This window comes from Lepidochelys kempii, chromosome 4, assembly GCF_965140265.1.
Source record: "Lepidochelys kempii isolate rLepKem1 chromosome 4, rLepKem1.hap2, whole genome shotgun sequence".
Classification (NCBI taxonomy): Eukaryota; Metazoa; Chordata; order Testudines; family Cheloniidae; genus Lepidochelys; species Lepidochelys kempii.
The window spans coordinates 58,584,193-58,607,330 of NC_133259.1; the positions used below are offsets into that span (position 1 = coordinate 58,584,193).

Genomic DNA, 23,138 nt, shown 5'->3' on the forward strand with positions numbered 1-23,138 from the left:
GGCAGGCGGCCGTGCTGCACCCGGCCCGGGGCGCCTCGCTCCTTGCGCACGCGGTGGGAGAGCGCAGAGCTGCGAGAGGCGACAGCAAGGGCGGGGTCCCTGGATGGGGGGCGGCTGGGGCAAGAGGAGAGGTGCCCTGAGCCGGGCAGGAGCGGAGGAAGGGGGGGTTGCGAGGAGAGGGCGCTTGCTGGGTGTGGGGAAGGGCGCAGCTGCTGGCCGCCGGGTTTTCTTCCAGCTGCCGCACTTGTTGTGGAGGGGAGCTCAGGCAGCATCCCCCTGGGCGGAGGGAGGGGACGCGCCGCAGCCCGCCCCACCTCACCCTCGCCCCGGGACTGAACACACTCAGCAAACTTGGGCTCTCAGTAGGGTTTCTTTAATTGCCTCTCTCAGGATCCGCCCAGAGAAGCCAGCGGAAGCCGGGAGAATGAGGTAAGGAAGGGGGGTTAACCCTTTCCTCTCTGGGCTGCAGCTGACCGAGGAGGAGGAGGAGGAGGAATCACCCCACGGGATACACTTGCTGTAATTAACTGAATCAAGTCACTGCTATTTCCCGTATAAGTGTGTGTGCGCAGGACAGAATCTAGCCGGGCAAGCAGCCTACCTCCAAAACCAAACCTCAGGTTTAAATCACTCTGATAAAGTGTCCCGAGGTCTCCAGGACCATGTAGTTCGACCTTCAGTTAAAGACCGACCTGTAAGTAACCAATTTTTTACTGCCCCTTGGGTGGTCCTCTAAGGCAGCTCTGTGTGTACACATACACATGCCTTTTTATCTGCATAGAGGACAAAACTTTTTGGCTTATTTTTCCTCAATCAGAAATCAAATATTAACACTCCCTCTTTTACCACCTTCTAAAAGTATCTTTGGAATCAAAAAGGCTAGCTTTTAAAACTATGATGTCTTCATTTTGTCTGGTGGCCATTGTCTTTATTGTCTGTTTTACTCATGCACTGAACTAAAAGGGGCCTTGTCTTTTTCAGTCATACTTTTAAGGGATATGTTTCAGATGAGCATTTTCTCAGGGTGTGTTCAATGGTCATCTTCTAAGCTGTTGTGATTAATATGAGCCTTTCTTCTTGTGGCAGGTTGGATTTCTAGTTATACATGCCAGTGTTTTCTGTTGCTGTAACTGTGGTTAGCAACTAGTTGCTCCATTTACTTCATTGTAAAGCTATTGTTGAGATCCAGACATCTAAGTATTGTGGTGAGGATTGTGGTGTGTGAGCACTCAAAGGCAGTGCTGTTTTAGTGTGAGTTTGGGAGATATTTTACAGAGAAATATATTTGGTAGAGAACAGGAGGTATGGACTAAAGGGAACAAATATGAATTTCTAAAAGTCACTGTACACTGAACATTTCACTTGTTAATTTGTGTATGCAAATATAATATTTTGCGTCTCTTTCAAATGGCAGTTACTTTGGTTGGGAAACAACATTTTTTAGAATGCTTGTCTTCTGAGCTGGGGAAAAGCTCCTTATTGCTCTCCGTCTTTGAAGAATGGTTATGGGTGAAATTCTGTACAATAAAATCATGAGTGAGACAAAAATAAAATGCTCCATTTAATTAAAATATTTGGTGTTCCTTTCCTTTGAAAAGTGTGATCTGCAGATCTGATAATATTCAATATGTGTACAGCAGTGTCAATATGAACATTCTTAAATGTACTAAAGGCATCACTTTAAAACCGTTTTGCTGCTCAGACTGATTTGGATGTAACAAATGTGCAAAGATGCAGATTATAATGTTGGAAGTCTTTGAGTGTTGATCTCCCATCTTCTCCCCTTCTACCCTTCCTTCTAAAATTTCAGCTCCAGTTGAATTTTATCAGATTAAGTGTTTAGGGCACTAACCTACTCCCAGGGTATTTTGGAGTGGGACTTGCTCCCTAGTTATGAGTGGGAATTGCTCTCGTCCCTCCCTCTACTTCTTGCAAGGGCTAGGGGACACCTGCTGCCACCAATAAGCTGTGCAGACAGTGTCGCAGTCTGCTTGAAGTGAGCTGTAGCTCACGAAAGCTCATGCTCAAATAAATTGGTTAGTCTCTAAGGTGCCACAAGTACTCCTTTTCTTTTTGCGAATACAGACTAACTCGGCTGTTACTCTGAAAGCAGTCTGCTTGTTTATCTCTTCCCCCACCCACATTAGTGGCTAGTATTATGGTGCATCCACAAACTGATTCTTTGAGAGAGGAATTTTGACATTCCTCTGTATCTCAGCCTAGTAACTAGGGTACTTTATGCTTCTGTTAAGAGCAGGTGATCTCCTCTACTTGACTGTGCTTATCTGTGGAAAAACAATAGCTGAATGCTTGTGTGTGTTTTGTAGTTTTCCTTTCACACATTCATTCCAGACTTCTTTTTCCCCCTCCATCCCGGTTATGGGAAAAAATTAAGTTTATCACTGTTGCCATCATCCAAAGCTGCATGAGGTACTGGTGGGTTTAAAATGGTCTCTATTATTAGGTTTACCATTACTCGCTGGGCTTTTCCCCCGTTCTATTTATGGGCTTAATCTTACAGAAGTGGAGAGGAGACTCTTTTGTTCCCTGTTAATTCCCCCAAGGAAAGGCAATAGAATGTATGATTCACTTCCTTTTTGGACCATCCATCTCCTATCCTCATCTGTAAAGCGTGTAACAGCTGTTGCAACACTCCTGCAGGTCAGGGGAATAAGAGGCTTCATTTGGGATTATGTATAGCTATTCAACTGATTAGAATAGGGTACAAGCCTCAACATTTGGATACAAAACTCAAACCAAAGTTGTGGGGTGGGGGTGTTTCTCTGGGGCCTCTAGCATAGGTCCCATTTCTAGAAATGACCAAAACATTTGCGGAGGTGTAGTGCTTTTGATAGAATTCTACTTTGGGATAGAAAGCTGTGTATTCAAGGGCTTTGCCCAGTGATGAAACTTAGTGCTAATTAGTAATGCAATCTGTTTGACTTTAATATTTCATCTACAGGAAACAATACCTTTTTTTCTGACTTCTAATAGTGCTCTAAAAGGAAGTTAAAAGCCCATGGCACTCTTCAGATGGGTCAGTCTTTGCTCTGTTTTTGCCAACATTTCCTGTCTCAATAGAACAGGTTCTAATGTACAAGACTGTTTTGAGCTGTTAATGAATACATAATAGGTATTAGTTTTCCACAGCATTATGAGTATCCAAAATTAAAGTTAGCTTGAATATACGTAATATATAAAAATCAAATATCTCAAGTTTTAAGAAATCTAAAGGCTTTACTCAACAGCTAGAAGTTGTATGCTGAACTCTTTTTTCCCCTACAATACTTTAATCCAGTGGTTCTCAACCAGGGGTACACAGAGGTCTTCCAGGGGATATATCAACTCACCTAGATCAGTGTTTCTGAACCTGGGGGTTGCGACTCCAAGATGGGTCATGAGACAGGTTTAGGGGCATCGCAAGTGCAGGGCCGGTTTAGGGGGTGGCAAGCAGAGCAATTGCCCAGGGCCCCATGCCATTGGGGGGCCCGCCGTGAAGCTAAGTTACGTGCTTCAATCCCAGGTGCTGGGGCTTGGGCCTCAGACTCCGGAAAGGGGTACACTAGTCTGGAAAGATTGAGAACCCCTGCTTTAATGTATCTGAAGTTCTACTCTCGTGTGGTTAATGTTGGGACATTGATGAAGCAGCACTGTTTGATTAGGATTATTTACCAGTTCTTCCTAATGCATCTGAATTTATTAGAAATTTCCACTTCTTGTGTAACACTCTGAGAGTTGAGACAAACTCTGATGCGTTCAGTCTCTATATAGAAGATAGCTGACTTAAATTTGAAGCACCTCTTTCTCAGATCCTTTTTCTCTCTTTTCCTTCCTCCATCAAAGTATCCTCCTCAATGCTTCAGAGCCTGTATTTTCTGGGTTCCCCACGCTCATGAATACTTTCACTACTTCAAGAGAGTGAAATGAATATGACTAGTAAATTTGAAGTAAATATCTGGTTGGCTGCTGCCCACAAGATTCCAAAAAGCACTGGTGAAGTTGACTGGTGTCTTATGACTTTTTCCACTGAAGTCAGTGGAGCTATGTCAAGTTACATCAGCAGAAGATCTGCCACATGGCTTGTCTCTGTAACTTTTTATCTCTGTGAATGTATGCTATAATGGTTCATATCTGGCAGCGGTGAAGGTCTCTTTTTCCTCCCCCACCTTGCCAGTATTTTTTGTTCCAAAATATTAAGTAATCTGAATTGCTGTTAATTATGTATACGTTCTGTCAAATGTGAGGAACAATGCCAAGTAGATAAGGCTAATTAATAAACAAACTTTTGTTTAGTAGTAGTCTTGCCCAAGTGCATTGCTGTAACTTTTTTATTAGATTTCCTATTACCATTCTTTGCCTGGTACTCCTTCTTCAGTCTCCATCTAACTTTGCCTGTGCAATAGATACTACCACTCAATTTGGTAGTATCTATCTCTGATTACAATGCTGTTTAACCACATCCTCCAGTAAACATGTAAAGGGATTAAACAATAGCATTCTTAGTTGGGCCTTGTTTTTGAAACTTTTTAGTCTGATGCGTTCTCAGGGAAAATCTCTAAAAAGTGTAAATTCGTTCATTAATACGAGTGACCTGACAAACTTTTAAATTGTGCCTTTGGAAAAAAAAAAAACCTAACTAGTTTTAAAATCGCTGCCACCAACATCACCATTTGCTCCGCCACAGTGGTAACATAAAAAAAAAAAAAATGCAGTTGTCACAATAACTTTGAGCTACCAGATTCTCATCTAGACATACAAGTTTTCTTAAGTAAATATTTTCAGCTTTGCATGTGCTTAGAGCTTAGGCTATGTAATTTTATTATTCCAATTTTATATCCCCCCCCCCTTTTTTTTTTGGATCTGTAGTGAGACATGCTTATTGAGGTAGCTACAGTAATCTAGATACCTGAGTGAATTATAAAGACACATCCTAATAAAACTGCAGTCTCTCTTCTAGTGTGTAAATTTTGGTAAATGTATTGTAACTTGACCATTAATGACAATGACAAAATGTAGATGCTAGGTTTTTTTAAGATGCATGTCTGTGGTCAGTAACCATAAATATTGCACAGTTTTATTAAGAATCCAGGGTTTTGGGACTCTGTACACTTTATTAATGAAAACTGCATGAAAAATATTAGGGCAAAAAAGCCATATGCTACATAGTTGAACAATCTGGGATAATTCATTGTCTTGATTCACTGTTGAAGGGGAAGCCATTTAAAAAGCTTCAGGCAGAGCTTTTGTCAATATATAAGTACATTCTAACTCTGCATATTGAAATATGTATAATGATATTTTTAATCTAAAATGAATAGTTGGAATGTGTTCCGTTTGTTGAAATGGCTTGGGATAAATATTGTTTCTTTAGAAATTATATTGAATCCAGAATAGGTGTTTCAGTAACCTCTGGTCTCTCCAGAGGCACTCAATGCTTTAAATTTAAAGTTTTTAATTTTATTTAAATGTAATGCCCCATAATTAGCTGACATTTTATTGTGGATGTACATAAATTTTACAAAATTAGGCCCTAGAGAACTTTGTTTTTCAGAAAATCTCCCATCTAGATTAAAACTTAAAATGACTAATGATTGTTTTATATTGAATTTTGTGTATTTCCCACTAATACATTGCTACCTGTACCAGGGAAAAAATCCAGTCCCTTTGATCTGAATTTCACCATTGTGTTTTTTGTTGTAGGTTGCGAAGATGGTTCAGGGCTGCTGCATTGTTTTCACTTCAGGCAGATTAGAGTTTGAAAGTGTCTGACACAAATTGCTACTCCATTGCTCAATGTTTCAAGGAGACCCAGGGAAGTACGTCTCTCCTCATAGGAGAGACTAAAATGCATGTTATGAATTGTGTCTCCTTGGTCAATGATAAAGAAAATGGGGCTATATCAGTTGCAACTGGATTAATGATTGAAGATCCGACAACAGAACAAGTGCCACCACCTCCTCCAGCACCCCCGTTGCTGCCACCATGTTCAGTCACAGGTGCTGGTTTTTCACCTCCGCCACCTGGGGTGCCGCCGCCGCCGCCGCCGCCTCTTCCTCCAGGACCAACCCCACCAGCTCCGCCACAGTTTATAAATGGGCATGGCCCCCACAGCAAAAAAAAACGGATGCGGAGTTTCTTCTGGAAAACAATTCCCGAAGAGCAAGTCCGCGGTAAAACAAATATCTGGACTATTGCTGCAAGACGGCAGCAGTTCCAGATTGACACAAAAACAATTGAGGAGCTTTTTGGGCAGCAAGAGGAAACCAACCTTCAGGGTCCTAGGAGGCGAACTTCAAAATCATCATTTAAAGATACTAAAGAAGAGGTAAGAATTCAGAAGTAGCCCAACATTGCTGTGTGTGTCTCTCTCTGTTATTCACCGTAATGTCTTAGAAATTGATGTGAAATCTGACCAGCTGCCATTCACCATATGTTTTCTTATCACTTTGCCCAAAAAACTTGCAGAGCATAAACTGTTAGATTTATGCTTTTATTTAAAGATACTTGTTCGTGAAAGGCTGGTTCTGTTATTATGTTATCTCAATAAAGTCCCTTAATTTGATCACTGGCAAAAAATATTATATTTGAGGAAGAAAGAATGTGTCTCCAGTGATTACTATAGATTCTGTCTGGCTAGCCCTTGATAAATCTTCATTTCTGGGCATGGATTACATGAAGAGTACAAATACAGTAATTTACACGCATTATTTTATATGCACAACTGCACCATGTCCTTGTCTTCCTTTTCAGTTGCTACTTTTGAAAGCACGCACTTCAAAGAGTTGTTAAAGGGATCTAGTAGGCAGCATTCCATTAGTAGTAGTTCTGAAGGGCAAAAGTAAATGATGTATCTCGAAGGAGGATAAAAGAATCATCCTAACACAAATGCAGAAAGACAAAACTTTGTTCTTAATGTGACTGTTTGGAGACAATGTAGGGGAGAACGCGTAAGTATATGAGTGAAACAACAAATGTTTTTCTTAGGGCTGGTCTATGCTACCACTTAAGTCGATGTAACTTGCGTCGCTCAGGGGTGTGAAAATGACACCCCTTTGAGCGACACAAATCACTTAGCATGATGAGGACACCATTTTATGTCAGCGGGATGTGCTTTCCCACCGAAATAGTTTCCGCCTCTCACGGAGATGGAGCAATTATGCTGACAGGAGAGCACTCTCCTGTTGGCATAGCATATCTTCACCAGATGTGCTACAGTGGTGCAGCTTTACTGATATAGCACAGTAGTGTAGACTTGCTCACTGCATCTGTTACTAATTTTAGATCTAATTTAAGTTGTTCCCCATTTATCAAGTTCACCTTCTTAATACTGGGCAATAGAAATAGAGTAGTTTCATTTTCTGGTGCAACAGAAAATCTGGTTTGGGGGTCATGTGGGGTAGGGGAGAGCATTTCCTTCAACTCTGTAAAGGAATCTTAAGAGTCAAACATTTTCCAGTAAACCACTTAGTAGCATTTCTATTTTGTTCTTCTTCTTCTTCTTCTTTTTTTTTTTAAACTCTTACAAACAACCTATGTTTTTTTGGACTAAACAGCTTGGAAGTGTTTCTATTAAATGTTTGCAAAACTGGAAGTAAAAATGCAAATGTAAGTACTGGTAGGCAGAGGGAATTTACAGAGAGGAAATGTTAAATATGCATAAAGGACCAAAGAATGGAACGAATATTAATTCAAGCACCAAATAAGAGAGACTGCTGGAAATGTATCTGCTTTTGTATCAAACTTTAGTGAGGAAAATTAAAAAGGTGTTAGAACTGATTTAAAACATCATACATTTGTAACTTCAGTAGACTTGAAAAGGGGGTGTCAGGATAAAGTTTAAACAAATGTGCAGATATTAGAAAAAGGAAACTAATTTCTTATGAACACTAAAGAAATAGACAAACAATGGAGATCTGGTTACTTCATTGTGAACAGGTTGGGGGGGCACATGATTTTAAAAAAGCAAATAAAGCTGCTCTTTAAAGGCTTCCATGAGGAATTTTTACATCAAGCAAAGAGTGGAATAATGGATCTCTGATTATTAAGTATCATGAATGATGGGATAATGAGCATCAGATAACATGATTTCTCAAATTTCTAACAAAAATTCATAGCTTTCATTAATATAATAACAAACATGATGCCCCTAGGAGATATTCCAATTGAGCAAAATGTTGATTCGTGAGACTTTCTTTGAAATGAGAATACTGCAGCCTTTAATGGAATCATTTTGGCTTAGAGGTGGTATATAGCTGCTTATGTGGTGTTTTGAGTATTTTTTTGATCTTCTCCTATCTCCTCCGAGATGCTGAGGTCTTACAGCTCTTTTTTAACATTAATGGGAATTGCAGCTCCTATATAAAATATTGTAAGACTGCAGTATTATTTAGTGCAGAAAAAATTCATGGCTTTGTCCATGATAGAAGATGAAATCTGTTTTTTAGGTGTTTATATTCCAAATAGGTGGAGAATTGTGGGTTGTTGTGTTTTTTTTATATGATGGATGAATGATAGCCTTTTTATTGGTGTGGATGCCAAGTAGGGCCGAATAAACCTTTTGTGGGCCCACACCAAACATATTTGTGGGCCCCCAAAGGGCCTGGTGCATGGTGGGGCATGGTGCAGGGGGTGGGAGTGTCGGTCCCCAAAGCGAGGGGTGGATGGGAGCAATGGGGCACAGTGCAGCAGGGGCATCCCCATTCCGCCCAGCCCAGTGCAAGGGCACTGTTTACAAACTGGCTGCTGCCAGATGCACACTGGCCTGCTTGGCCCTGTGCTGCCGGAGTGCCTCTTCCGCTCAGGGGCGTGCCTATGCCGTGCCACATTGCCTCCCCACCCAGCACCCCCTGACCCCTTATGCCTGGAGACTCCCCCACAGACCTCTATGCCCAGCACCCCACCAGACCTGCTATGCCCAGAGATCCCACCACCACAACTGCAGTTGCCCTGCACGCTATCACTCCTCACCCAGTGCCCCCCTCCAGTTCCCATAACCACAACTGCACAGTGCCCCCCGAGGCTCCCCTATGCCCAGTGCCCCAAAACACTGAAACCTCTCCCACCCTCCATTGCCCAGTGCCTGCTGCCCCTCACTGTCCTGCGCCCCCTGCCAGACCTCCCAGAGACCCACTCCCCCATGCCCTGCCACCCAGCCGCACTCAGTGGCTCTGCTGGGAGGTGACCTTGTCTGCTGGGCTGAGTTGGTAGCACAGCCAGGGCCAGTCCTAGGGTGGAGATTGCTTTGGTCCCTCCGGAGCGGTGCAATCAGCCAGGCCATAGTGGGAGCAGGGCCTGCCCTGGCCAGGCTCCATCAGGACCCACTTGTCTGGCGGAGCCTGGCCGAGCTCCCTGCACTGCCTCCCTCCCCGCATTGGCCTGGCCTCTGCACTGTTCCTAGCAGCTCAGCCCTTGGGGTCCGTTTATTAATCAGGATAAAACCAAGTCCTTGGCCATTACCATCAAGCAGCTTCCAGCTCCGGTTTGTGACCAACTCCATATTAACCTGTTCAAACGGGACACTGAGCAGGTGGCAACTGTTAAATACTTGGGAAGCATCACAGACCGTGCTGGAGGATGTTTGAGAGATGTGGACGCTTATGTAGCATCAGCCAAGTTCCGGTCCTGTCAGTGGCGTTTGGAGACATTGCCACATCAAGCTTGCTTTGAAGCTGTTGCTCTATAGAACCAGTTATTCTAACTCTTTTGTACCACAGTGAAGTGTGGGTGCTGAGGAAGGCTGAAGAGCACTGGAGTGAATTTTTTAATCTTGCCATCTTCATCAGATTTTTCATGTTAAGTGGCAGAACAAGATCAGCAATGAGGATATTCATAGTCCAGCAGTTGCCTCCATCAGTACTAATTTGGTTTCAGTGGCTTTTTTGGTACGGATGTGTTAGGATGGAAGACCAGTGAATTGTGAAGCATGTTTACGAAGAAATGCCACTACTCAGCCAGTGACCACATGGTCACCAAAAGTTCTGGCAATATAAGATTGCCAGTGGCTGACAGACTGAACATCCAGACGAATTATGTTAAGAACCTAGCTAGAGATCAATCTGGATTGTGCTTGATCTGCAAGGAGGTATGTTCTCTTGGGGTTTGCCTTCATACTGGTGATGAGTGTTAGTGGGCTTCACCAGCAAAATGAGATTTGAGGAGGAATTTGAGGCAAAAGGGTCAAGGAAGATGAGGGTGGAGAAGAAGACTTGAAACTTGGCTAGAAAAGGTGAGATCTGCTTTGGCAGAGGGGATGGTTACAATCCACAAAAAATTCTCCAGTTGAGATGATGTATCAAATGTTGTTAGTAGTGGTCAGTGCTGGAACTGGCAATAATTTTAGTAACTTTATAAATTATGTGGAGGAATTGGCATATGTTGTGTTGACCAGACTTTGCAGATGATACCAATACAGGAGGTCTGACACAAAGAGACGATTGAGGCAGACTCCCGAAAAACTTGAAGTAATTAGGTTGCCTCTTGTTATTCCTCCAACATATGAAAACATGCTAAGATGCTGAAGTGCAGGGGGCTGGACTGGTTGACCTCAAGGTGTCTTCCAGCCTTACATTTCTGTGATCCTACTATTCTGTGCCCATGGGCAAGAAGAAAACCGAAGGAAAACTCTAACAGGGAAATGGATGGATGTTAGGAATGCAGAATAAGGTTTAGTGCGATGACATGTATGTAAAAATAGAAGTTATATTAGCTCCATGTACAGAGTTAAGGGCCAGTGTTTTAAAGTGAAGAGCAATTTGTGTGTGTGTGTGTGCGTGCCAAATTTGAGACTTTCACAGGATTTTTCAGAAAAGAAGCCCCCTTTAAAGAGTCTTAAGGTGAACACACAAAAAGTGAGGAACCCAAAATTACAAGTTGCTTAGGAAAATCTTGGTCAAAAGTTTTAATTGAAAAATCGAACAATGAGTGTAAAAAATCATATGCAGAGCAGTGAGAGCTAATATACTAGGCCCTATAAGAAAATGTGACTACTGAGGCTCTGTTGAATTTTGATTTTGTACCTAGCTTGTGGTCATGCAATAACTTTGTACTGCGCTGACACTGAAAGAGTAGTTATATATGTTCTCTTTAAGGGAAAGAATAAAAACAATTAAATTGGTTCACCAATTTCCCTGATGCACTGAGCCAGATTTTCTGTAAATTTGTGTAATGTCATGAAGACAATGAGGCTATATTGGCTTAAACAGTGAGGATTTGGCCTCCTGCATACTGTGTATTTAACTGTACAGAATTGTGTACAGTTAAATACTCTAACTAAAAAGAATACAAAGAGTAGCACGTAAGATATAAGAAGGTTAAGAACTTGTATAGCTTACACAAATGGAGAGAGGGATCTTAGATCTGAACAAATTATTGAACAAGCTATAAGGACTGAATGAGACTGTGTTACAGGATTTAAAGAATGGTAATTTTAGATTAGAAGTGAGCAGAACAATTGGAGAATAGAACTGCAATCTAAAAGGTCATTGAGGGGTACCTTCAGTGAAACATTTGAAAGGAGATTAGATAATGCACTGGGGAACGATAGTTTAACCTGCAATAGGTGCTGGGGCTTTCACTTATTGAACTGTGTGGGCCTCTCAGCTCCCATGATTAGAGGAGAGAGACTGAGGTGTACCCCCACTGTTTACATTTGCTAGGCTGGTAGGAATTCTGGCTAGCAATAATCTAATTTAAAAAAAAAACCCAAAAACTCTGTATCACATTCTTTTAGACTTGTAATGAATTTGAATCAAGAAGAGAGGGAATTTCAAAGTTCTGGAAAATATTCATATCTACTTTTTTTTTGGGGGGGGGGACATTTGGCAAATGAGATTGTCTTGGATATGCAGTATTGTATAGGAGTATGCTGGAAGCATACTAGCTACATCTGCATTTTTATTTTCACCAGCTGGCTTCAGAACTTGACATATTTGGTACTTTTTCCTGATGTTCCCATTGCAAATGATAGTGGTTTTTTTTTTCTGATACTTTTGTTACTGAGTATAATATATCTGTGCAACTGTCAAACACAGTGTGAGGCCATTGGAGCCCTGTACATCTGTGTATTTGGAGTTGTTTGTGGCAGCCAGGTGACAGTGTTAACATGAAACAATTCTCCTGTGATAGTAAATCTCAGTGACTGTTTTTTATGGCTGTTATCTCCAAACTTGCAGTGGTAAAATTGTAATTTTAATGAAATGAGGTGATATAATTCACTCAGAAAATTGCTAACTTTTCAGATTCCTAGTTTTGTTCCATTAGGACTTGGTGCAATTTTTTGGTATTAAAAAAACCTAACTCATTCTTTTGATTAGAAAGAACTTTAAAAATATAGGAGGAGAAAAAAAGTACACTCCTTTTTTGGTTGGTTTTTAGAATTACATATAACAAAATTCTATAACAAATCTGTGGCTTTTTTTTTTAAAAAAAACCAAACAAATGCCAAGAGAACATATTTCCTTGCAGGTCAAGTGCAATCCAGGTTGATCTCTAGCCAGGTTCTTAACATAATCCGGCTGGATGTTCAGTCTGTCAGTCTTTGGCAATCTTATATCGCCAAAACTTTTGATGACCATGTGATCACTGGCTGAGTAGCGGCATTCTTGGTAAACATGCTTCACAATTCACTGGTCTTCCATCCGAACATATCCGTACTAAGAAAGCTGCTGAAACCAAATTAATGTCATGGGGTACTGCATCCAGATAAACTGAAGATTTGAGCATTATCTATATCTAATACTGATGTCAGATTTATTAACTGATTTAAAGTCCTTCCATTTAATCAGCATGACCGTTCATTCATAGGAATTAAAACAATACTGTGTGTTGACTCTTATTTAGGTTCTTATACTGTGGTGGTCATGGTATTTGATAAGTTACCCCTGAAATAAAAATAATACGAACTATACATTTCAAAGTATGTCCCTGGATGTCATGGAACTTCAAACTTTTGTAATAGTCTGTGTCCCAGTTAAGTCATCAGTGAGCAGCATTAATGTATGGATATGATATGAAATAATTGATTCCACTCTACCTGGCCCTGGAGTACTGTGTCCAGTTTTGGGTGCCATGCTTTAAGAAAGATGTGGGCAAATTGGAGAGAGTACAGAGGAGAGCAACAAAAATGATAAAAGGTTTAGAAAACCTGACATATTGAGGAAAGGTTTAAAAAAAGCTGGCTGTGTTTAGTCCTGGAGCTTGTCTGCACTTAAAATGCTGCAGCGTTGCAGCTGTACCACTGTAGTGCTTCAGTGAAGACATTATCTATGCTGATGGGAGGGCTTCTCCCATCAGCATAGGTAATCCACTTCTCTGAGGGGTGGTAGCTCGTTGAACGGGAAAATTCTTCCATCGACCTAGCACTATCTACTCTGGGGTTAGATCGGTTTAACTGTGTTGCTCAGGGGTGTGGATTTTTCATACCCCAGAATGACATAGTTATACCGACTTGATATCCTAGTGTAGACCAGGCTTTGAGAAAAGAAGACTGAGGGGTGATCTCATATGACTTCAGATATGCTAAGGGCTGTCAGAAAGAGGACAGGGCTCAGTTGTTCTCCATGTCCACTGAAGGTAGGACAAGAAGTAATTGGCTTAATCTGCAGCAAGAGAGATGTAGGTTAGATTTTAGGGAAAACTTTTTAGTATTGGAATAGGTTATCAAGGTAGATTGTGGACTCCCCATCACTGAAAGTTTTTAAGAACTGTTAGACATATACCTGCCAGGGATGCTATTAACTACACTTGTTTCTGCCTCAGCACAGGGATGGACGAGATGATCTCTTGAGGTTCCTTTCAGCCCTACATTTCTATGATAAAATCTAGCTTGTTACATGGTGAATTATAATTTGTCTTAATTCTCTCACTAACATGCTGTGGTTTTCTCTTAACTTGGACGTCTGTTCCGCAAGCCAAGAGTGTTGTGGGTGGGCTGCATTGTTTCCTGTTAAAGACTAATTTAATAATAGATCACTCCTTTTCTGCTCTCTAATGAATGATACTCAGATCTAGCCATTCATTTGACTTGTGTTTTGGTGACAACTCTTTTGTACAGAAGATTGCATATAATTTATTCTTTTTATAACAATTTAAGGAATAGAGTCTGTATTTTAAGGTTTTCAGACAGGTATTACTGGAGTCATGTCTCTTGCTTTCTCTCTCTCAGATTTCTATTTTGGATTCAAAAAGAAGTATGAATATTGGGATATTTCTCAAACAATTCAAAAAGTAAGATTTCCTTTTTCATACAATTAATTAACTTGAGCTTGAAGTGAAATGGTTACACAATAAGTATTATTGGAAATAAAGAAGACATATGATAGAATTGGAAAGGCAACGTTTCTTTAATTTAGTTTAGGTTCTGCACAAAATTGTCAAATAACTTCAGTTCATAGTTTAAACAAAAACATGCTTATTTGAGTGCCAATTTTACTTAAATCTTATGTACTAATGAGCTCAGTTTGATTGTTGCCTTGCCAGTTGAGCTGAAGTTTCATATGCAGTAATTGAAAGCTATACATTCTCATGTAATTCAACGTGAGATGCTCTTCATTTGGTTTTTCTCTCTTTACGAAGAAAGAATGGAATGGGGTGAGAGAGGATGTGGGGGGGATTCCCAGACCTGGGCCATTCTTTTTATGTGACAAATCTGAGGAATTGTCCCATATTGAGGTGGTGCTAGAGGAATCAAACTGATAACTTAAATGGTAATAAGTCACCAGGACCAGATGGTATTCACCTAGCAGTTCTGAAGGAACTCAAATATGAAATTGCAGAACTATTAACTGTGATCTGTAATCTATCACTTAAATCAACCTCTGGTACCAGATGACTGGTACGTAGCTAATGGAACACCAATTTTTAAAAATGGCTCTAGAGGTGATCCTGGCAATTACAGGCCAGTAAACCTAACTTCAGTACCAGGCAAACTGGTTGAAACTATAGTAAAGAACAGAATTATTAGATGAACATAATACGGTAGGAAGAATCAACATAGCTTTTGTTGAGGGAAATCATGCCTCACCAAACAAGTGGACAAAGGTAATCCATTGGATACAGTGAACTTAGACTTTCAGAAAGCTGTTGAAAAGGTCCCTCACCAAAGGCTCTACAGAAAACTGAGCATTCATGGGATAAGAGGGTGAGTCCTCTCAGGGATTGGTAATGGTTAAAAGACAGGAAACAAAGCATAGGAATAAATGGTCAGTTTTCAGATGAATAGTGATGTCCCCCAAAGATCTGTACTGGGACTAATGCTGTCAAACATATTTATAAGTGATTTGGAAAAAGGGATAAACAGTGAGGTGGCAAAGTTTGCAGATTGATACAAAATTACTCAAGATAGTTAACACGAAAGCTGACTGCAGAAAGTTACAAAGGGATCTCACAAAGCTGGGTAACTGGGCAACAAAATGAAATACAGTGTTGATAAAGGCAAAGTAATGCACATTGAAAAACATCTCAACCATACATACAAAATGATGGAGTCCAAATTAGCTGTTATCACTTGAGAAAGAGATCTTGGAGTCATCATGAATAGTCTCTGAAAACAACTGCTCAATGTGCAGTGGCAATCAAAAAAGCTAACAATGTTTGGACCCACGAGGAAATGGATAGATAAATAAGACAGTAAATATAATAATGACACACTATAAAGCCATGGGACACCTACACCTTGAATCCTGCATGCAGTTCTGGTCGCACCGTATTAAAAAGATATATTAGAATTGGAAAAGGTGTAGAGAAGAGCAACAAAAATGATTAGGGATATGGAACAGTTTCCATATGAGGAGAGATTAAAATGACTGGGACTGCTCAGTTTAGAAAAGATATGAGTGGGGGTGGGGAATGTGATAGAGGTCTATAAAAATCATGAATGGTGTGGAGAAAGTGAATAAGGAAGCATTATTTCCCCCTTCCCATAACACAAGAACCAGGGGTCACCCTATGAAATCCATAGGCAGCAGGTTTAAAATAAAATGAGGTACCTCTTCACACAATGCACAGTCATCCCGTGGAACTCGTTGCCAGTGGATATTGTGAAGGCCAAAAGCATAACTGGGTTCAAAAAAGAATTAGATAAGTTCATGGAGGGTAGGTCCTTCAATGGCTATTAGACAAGAGGCCAGGGATGCAGCCATGCTCTAGGTGTCTGTAAGCCTCTGACTGTCAGATGCTGGGAATGGACAATAGGAATGTATGACTCAGTAATTGCCCTGTTCTGTTCATTCCTTCTGAAGCATCTGGCATTGGCCACTGTCAGAAGACAGGATACTGGGCTAGATGGGCCATTGGTCCGACCCAGTATGGCTGTTCTTATGAGATGAAGGAACTTTTTAAGAGTAAGCTGGTGGTGTTGAACCTTTTATGCACTGATTAGAAAATTGCTCTTCAGTAGAGGCATTGCTGAATGTTGTTTTTGAATAACACTGTTGTAAATACTGATGCATGACTAATTACAATTATTGTGCATAGCAGAGGTATGTTTTTTTCTCCAGTGTATAACTGCTGTTACTCAAGCATTTGAAATGTAATTGATTAATTGTGTATTCAAGGCCTGCTCAATCCATAATTGAAGATATTAATCAAGGAAAAGGTGATCTCGGTGGGTGTGAGATGCTGCGTGAATTCCTTAAATTATTGCCAGAAGCAGAGGAGGTAAGTAAGCGGTTTTATTTAGTTGCTGCTTTTGTGGTAGAGCTGCTGTTGCCTGGGATTCTACAGAACAGCTCTTATTTTTTCTCTAAAAGGGGCATCAAAACTCTGGAGATCTATGAATGTAAAACCATTAAGTGCAAATATTTGGCCTGTAGGATGACAACATACTTGCTTGAGATACTGAGGACATAGTCTTAGTCATTCCCTGCCTACTAAGTAGTTTAACTGTTTGTTTGTTGGCAGTCCCTAATTAAGGCACTGATAAGGTGGCTTTGTTTCTTAGATGTATTTTATTAAGTTACGACCTGTAAATTACTGCTCAATTCTCTTCCAGTGGGTGCAGAGGTTCTACAGTTGGAACCAAACACAGTTGCCCAGTGCCTTCATTTAGGCTACATCTACAGTACAGCTGGAATCGATGCTCTGAGATCGATCCACCGGCAGTCGATTTAGCAGGTCTAGTGAAGACCTGCCAAATTGACAACAGATCGCTCTCCAGTTGATGCCTGTACTCTATCCACAACGAGAAGAGTAAGGTAAGTCGATGGGAGAGTTTCTCCCGTCGACTCCCCCGGGATGGAGACCCCGTGGTAACTTGTTTCTGTGCTGCCTTAGTGATCCACAATCCTAAATGTGCCAATTTGTTTGATAAACTTAAGTCGACTGACACACAAGCTCTCTAAAAACAATTTTTAAAAACCAGAAAATTGACAGTTAACATTCAGGCCAACCTTAACTCGTATGCCATACCACTTCAATATCCTAATATTCAAATGCTCTCTGACAACAACTTGCTCAGCAACAAACTTGCTTTCAGTTCAAACATATAACCAACAACACCACACATCTCTACTTAATTGTACTCAAGCACACATCCTTAACCCGGGCTACTTACTTTGTCATGGGGACAAATAACATGTATAGTGGTAAGGTCTATAACTTTGATTGGGAATGTGTAATCTAAAGGTTAAGTTAGAGGGGTTTGTATATAAAGGGACACCGTCAACTTGAAATATAGTTAGTCAGTTTTAGAGGTGGAGTTCAAAGTAGTTTTGGGTACTGAAATTGTTCCTGAAACCATTCCCTTCTCCCTTCCAATTTTATGTGGCTTTACAATACACGTATCAGCCTTCAAAAATAAGTTTTTTCTACTGAGTGTGGAAAAACCCACATAAAATGGAAAATGGTGGAGTAACTATATATAACGGGAAATTGAATCATAACCTCACTTCATCTGTAGTCAATGCACAAAATAAATTGACAAAAGTATTTTTCCCTTCTAATCTTTCAGCTGTAGGTCTTGGATGTTACTTGTGGCAAGAGTTGGTAAACTTTCAGATAGGCGTGACTCTGGAAGTTAATTGTATGCTCTGATTATAATTTCACGCACTTCAATCCTAAATCAGATGGAACTCCTACCTAGTTTTCTGAGTTCCATGCTGTAGGAGACTTACAGTTGTGAAATCTTGATGTGTCTAGCAATTCTCCAAAACTAGAACATGGCTTCTGACACCATGAAAGTTCAGTTGACCTTATGTGGAACAGCTGAATGTCACACTCAGTCAAGCTGCTGTGGGTAGTGAATGTACATCTTGCATGTCCTGTAGCAAAGGAGCTAGTATGGGGCTGTCAGGGAAGGAAGGCTGTAGCTGATTTCTAGAGAAAGAAGACTGGCATGTAGTTAGGCAGCAGTAGAAAACTGATTAAATTCTGAGACCTAAAGGCCACAAGGGACCATTGTGATAATCTAGTCTGACCTCCTACATAACACTGGCCATAGAACTTCCCTGTATGAACTCCTACTTAAAGTCCAGTAGCTGTGGTTTAACTAGAGCATGTCTTTCAGAAAACCAATCTCAATTTAAAAATACTTCATGTGATAAAGGATCTACCACGTCCTTGGATAAGTTTTTCCAATGGTTAAAAATTTGCACCTTATTTTTAGGCTGAGTTTGTCTATCATCAATTTCCAGCCATTAGTTCTTGTTCTACATTTTGTCTGCTAGATTCAAGAGCCCTCTATTATCAAATTTCTGTTCCTGTGTAGGTACTTACAGATTATGATCAAGTCACCCCTTACCCTTTTCTTTGTTAAAATGATTAGATTGAGCAACTTGAGATTTTCACTGTAAGGCATGATTTCCAATCCTTGAATCGTTCTCATGGCTCTTCTCTGAACCCTCTCCAATATCCTTCTTGAAGTGTAGCTACCAGAACTGGACACAGGGGCACATACAGAGGTGAGGTAATCTTCCTACTTGATAGTCCTCTGTTTTTACTTTCAAGGACTGCACTAGCCCTTTGGCCTCAGCATTGTGCTGCTGATTAGTCACCATGACTTCCAGGTCCTTTTCAGATTCACCGTTTAAATTTTCTCCCAGATGATTTGGGTGATATTTGTTTTCAGCTTTGTGAAACTGATCTTTATAAAGCACCAAGCTCTTTCACAGTTGCAGTGCTAGCTGCATCCTCTTTGGTGGTCTCGGGGTGTGCCACTTCTTCAGGTGTCTGACCTTGTGGATTTACCCATCCTGGGTGGTTTCTCCTACTTTTGGGACTGGTCTGTGCTTAAAATTTTCGTAGACACAGCTACAGCACTCAAGGGTATGAAAAATTCACCCCTCTGCACGATGCAGCTATTTCAACTTAACCTCCAGTGTAGTAGTAGCTAGGCTGATGGAAGAATGCTTCTGCCAACCTAGCTCAGGAAGGTGGTGTTCCTACACCGATGGGAAAAACCCCTTGCATTAGCATCAGCTGTGTGTGCACTACTGGGTTACGTAGGCATGGCTATGGCACTGTAGCTATGCAGGTTTAGTCCCCGTAATGTAGACGTGGCCTTTGTCATAAATATAAAGGGAAGGGTAAACCCCTTTGAAATCCCTCCTGGCCAGGGGAAAGCTCCTCTCACCTGTAAAGGGTTAAGAAGCTAAAGGTAACCTCGCTGGCACCTGACCAAAATGACCAATGAGGAGACAAGATACTTTCAAAAGCTGGGAGGAGGGAGAGAAACAAAGGGTCTGTGTCTGTCTGTAGTCGTCTTGGCCAGGGACAGAACAGGAATGGAGTCTTAGAACTTTTAGTAAGTAATCTAGCTAGGTATGTGTTAGATTATGATTTCTTTAAATGGCTGAGAAAAGAATTGTGCTGAATAGAATAACTATTTCTGTCTGTGTATCTTTTTTGTAACTTAAGGTTTTGCCTAGAGGGGTTCTCTATGTTTTTAAATCTAATTACCCTGTAAGATATCTACCATCCTGATTTTACAGGGGGGATTTCTTTATTTCTATTTACTTCTATTTTTTATTAAAAGTCTTCTTGTAAAACACTGAATGCTTTTTCATTGTTCTCAGATCCAAGGGTTTGGGTCTGTGGTCACCTATGCAAATTGGTGAGGCTTTTTATCCAACATTTCCCAGGAAAGTGGGGGTGCAAGTGTTGGGAGGATTGTTCATTGTTCTTAAGATCCAAGGGTCTGGGTCTGTAGTCACCTAGGCAAATTGGTGAGGCTTTTTACCAAACCTTGTCCAGGAAGTGGGGTGCAAGGTTTTGGGAAGTATTTTGGGGGGAAGGACACGTCCAAACAGCTCTTCCCCAGTAACCAGTATTAGTTTGGTGGTGGTAGCGGCCAGTCCAAGGATAACGGGTGTAATATTTTGTACCTTGGGGAAGTTTTGACCTAAGCTGGTAAAGATAAGCTTAGGAGGTTTTTCATGCAGGTCCCCACATCTGTACCCTAGAGTTCAGAGTGGGGGAGGAACCTTGACAGCCTTAAACAGGGTACCCATGGCCCAGTCTATCAGACATGCGTACCCAGCAGGTCTGACTGGGTTTGGCACCTGTATTCTTCCTTTCAGGAGTCTGTGACTAGTGGTGTTTATAGTGACAAACAGTTGTTGCAATAGGAAAAAAAGCATTTAGAGAGAGAGATTTTAAAACAATAATCTACACAGGTTTATCTTACCTAAAGTCTGACCATCTCTTCTGAGGGTAACTAAACAGGCCTAACTTTAGGCACCCCAATGGTCACCTGCATCTTAGTTTGTTTTCCCTCTTTCTTGACTCTCTCTCTTTCAACTACTGTAGTCCTTTGGATCTTCTGTTCCCAAGCCTTTTCTGGTTCTGGCATTGTTTCTAAAATGTCTGCTGAAAAGTGGTTTATCTTGAACTATTGTTCTTCCCCTTCCTGTTTGGTTTTTTTTTTTTCCCCTTTATAGCCACTATTAAACTACACCCATATAGTCATACAGTAAGCATCCCAGTAACCAGGTAAACACACAGTATTCATATATTATTACATAGCAACTCCAATCTCATCACATATATTACTGGTTTGGACTTGGTTTTGCTTACACACAATAGATGTAATCAAGTCATCATCACTTGCACCTAAGCAAACACAAACTTATTTATTTTTATGTCAATTCCTCTTCATCTGTCAAAATTAGGTCTAATGCAGAATTCTCCAATGTAGGATGCCACACTATTTGGGTTAGGAAACTGTTATTTATAATATTTATAAATTCCAAGCACATTTTAGTCTTGACAGCATGAGACCTCTCACATAGGTCACTCAGAGATAAGTTCCCCACGATAATGTAGCTTTTTGTCCTACCCCTACATGTAGATGCTTAAGGAGCTGGTTGTTCTGTTCTTTAGTGTGACTTGGTGGTCTGTAGCAGGCACCAACGAGTATCATATCTTGTGCCTTATCTATTAGAAGGTTGATCCATAAGCATTCAAGGTCATTTGCTTCCAAGTGGGCAGTGATCTATTTTTGACAGAGTGTCAGAGTACCATCTCCACTCCCGCTTTTCCCTTTCAATCCTATTTAAAGCAGTTATGATTTTAACATTGCAGTCATGTGACTCTTCTCAGCAGATTTCAATAATACCCACTAAGTTAAATTTATGCCTATAAATGAGCAATTGCAATTCCTCTTATTACCCAGACTCCTATACTTGGTACATAGGCAATTAAAGAATTTCTTCTCTTCACATCCCTTGGTGCCTAGATTTATTTTGTACCAAATGAATGCTCATTTATTCCTTTTTTTTATCTGTTTCTCTTGTTAAATATAAATACCCTCCAGCCGGTCCCCTAAAGATTGATTCCTCCTCTACTGAGATGGAGGTCATCCAGATTTGCACAGCTCCCTCTCCTAAGAAGGTTGACTTATGTTCCACAAAATCAAAACCCTCTTCCTTTCAACCACTTATCTAGTCAGTGACACAGTTCCAGAATCTTCTGCTTTCTCTCTTCCTTTGCTTGTGGGACAGGAAAGATCACATTCCTCTCCTTCAGTACCCTTCCGTCTTCTCTGAAGTGGCCTGTAATCTCTGAGGTATCATCTGAAACAGTGTCACTAATACCAACATACACCATGCCAGTGGATCTTTGCGCACTGACTTCAGAAACCTACCTAATCTTGCAGTCACAGCTTGGTTCCAAGAAGACAACACACCATCCTGTTTTCAGCCTGTTCCTTGCAGAACAGCTTAGAGTTCCTGATGTGGACCCAGGGTGCTTGTAAACCTCTTTGTGGGCACTCTTGATTTGTCTTGTGTATTGGGTTGCAGAGCCATCCTCAGGTGGGTCCTGAACAGTCTTTTTTTGCCACCCAGTCACCTGGGACTTCAGAGATTTTTCTGCAGTTTCCATGATACAATGATACAAACCTTGCACTGAAAATGCATTTGTTGTCACCGCTGTGAAGGGTGAATTCTTTGAATTCTCCTGCTCGTTTCAGTTTGACCCTCAACCTTTATTCACACTACTGCTGGTAAATTGTAAACACTTGATTTATGCTGTAATCTTATCAGTGTCCTAGAAAATGTTGATAAATAGCCCTGTTACCTCAGTGTTTCCCTACACACCAGCCTGACTTATGCTGCAAGTTTTATATCTTAACAATTTGTCCCTCCCCCCCAACCTCCCACTGATGGTTATTCCACCTTTCTGTGCAGTCTTTTTTGAGATGGAACAACTTTTTAAAATAAGGCTAGATAATTAAAACAAAACAAAGAGTAAGGATTTATTTTGTTATCTTCAAAATGTTTTGTGCCTTCCGTACTCTAATTGTATTAGCTTTATTTACATGCATTAAAAGGGTGTTAACACTAAGAACATTTTAGTTGGTAACTGAACTCTTAGAATTGTGTATAAATGGCACTTTTGTTCAATGTTGTTTTTTTGTGAAACTGGATACAGGCATTATTGAAATACTGGCACTGTTGTGAGGGATTTTGTCAAACAGAAATTGTTTGAACATTTTCAAATGTGTGATTTGCAAAATTGACAAAGTCAAGGTCAGACAAAGCTTCCAGCCTGTGAAATTTCTCAAATTTCTTGTTTTAAAACCACAAGCTTTTCTCTGTGGAGTACTGAGGATTTATTACCAGGGTTACCAGCATCCACAGAAAATGGTCTCAAAGGCAGAAGTCTGGTGCAAAAAACAAGTGTAACGTTTTCTAGATAGTTAAAAT

The 23,138-nt window shown here is 40.7% G+C and overlaps 1 protein-coding gene across 3 annotated transcripts in view; it reads left to right on the forward strand.

Moving 5' to 3' along the window:
• Nucleotides 1-23,138, forward strand: part of FHDC1 (FH2 domain containing 1) — a 50,983-nt gene that overhangs the window by 1,658 nt on the left and 26,187 nt on the right. Inside the window, exons 2-5 of one of the 3 annotated variants that reach the window (XM_073341377.1) lie at nucleotides 391-694; nucleotides 5,701-6,325; nucleotides 14,162-14,223; nucleotides 16,551-16,653. In XM_073341377.1, coding sequence (XP_073197478.1) covers nucleotides 5,846-6,325; nucleotides 14,162-14,223; nucleotides 16,551-16,653 — 645 coding nt within the window. In that variant the 5' untranslated portion in view covers nucleotides 391-694; nucleotides 5,701-5,845. Of the gene's footprint in view, nucleotides 1-264; nucleotides 695-5,700; nucleotides 6,326-14,161; nucleotides 14,224-16,550; nucleotides 16,654-23,138 lie in introns of those variants that run through there. The other 2 variants (XM_073341376.1, XM_073341375.1) reach the window with 2 other exon arrangements.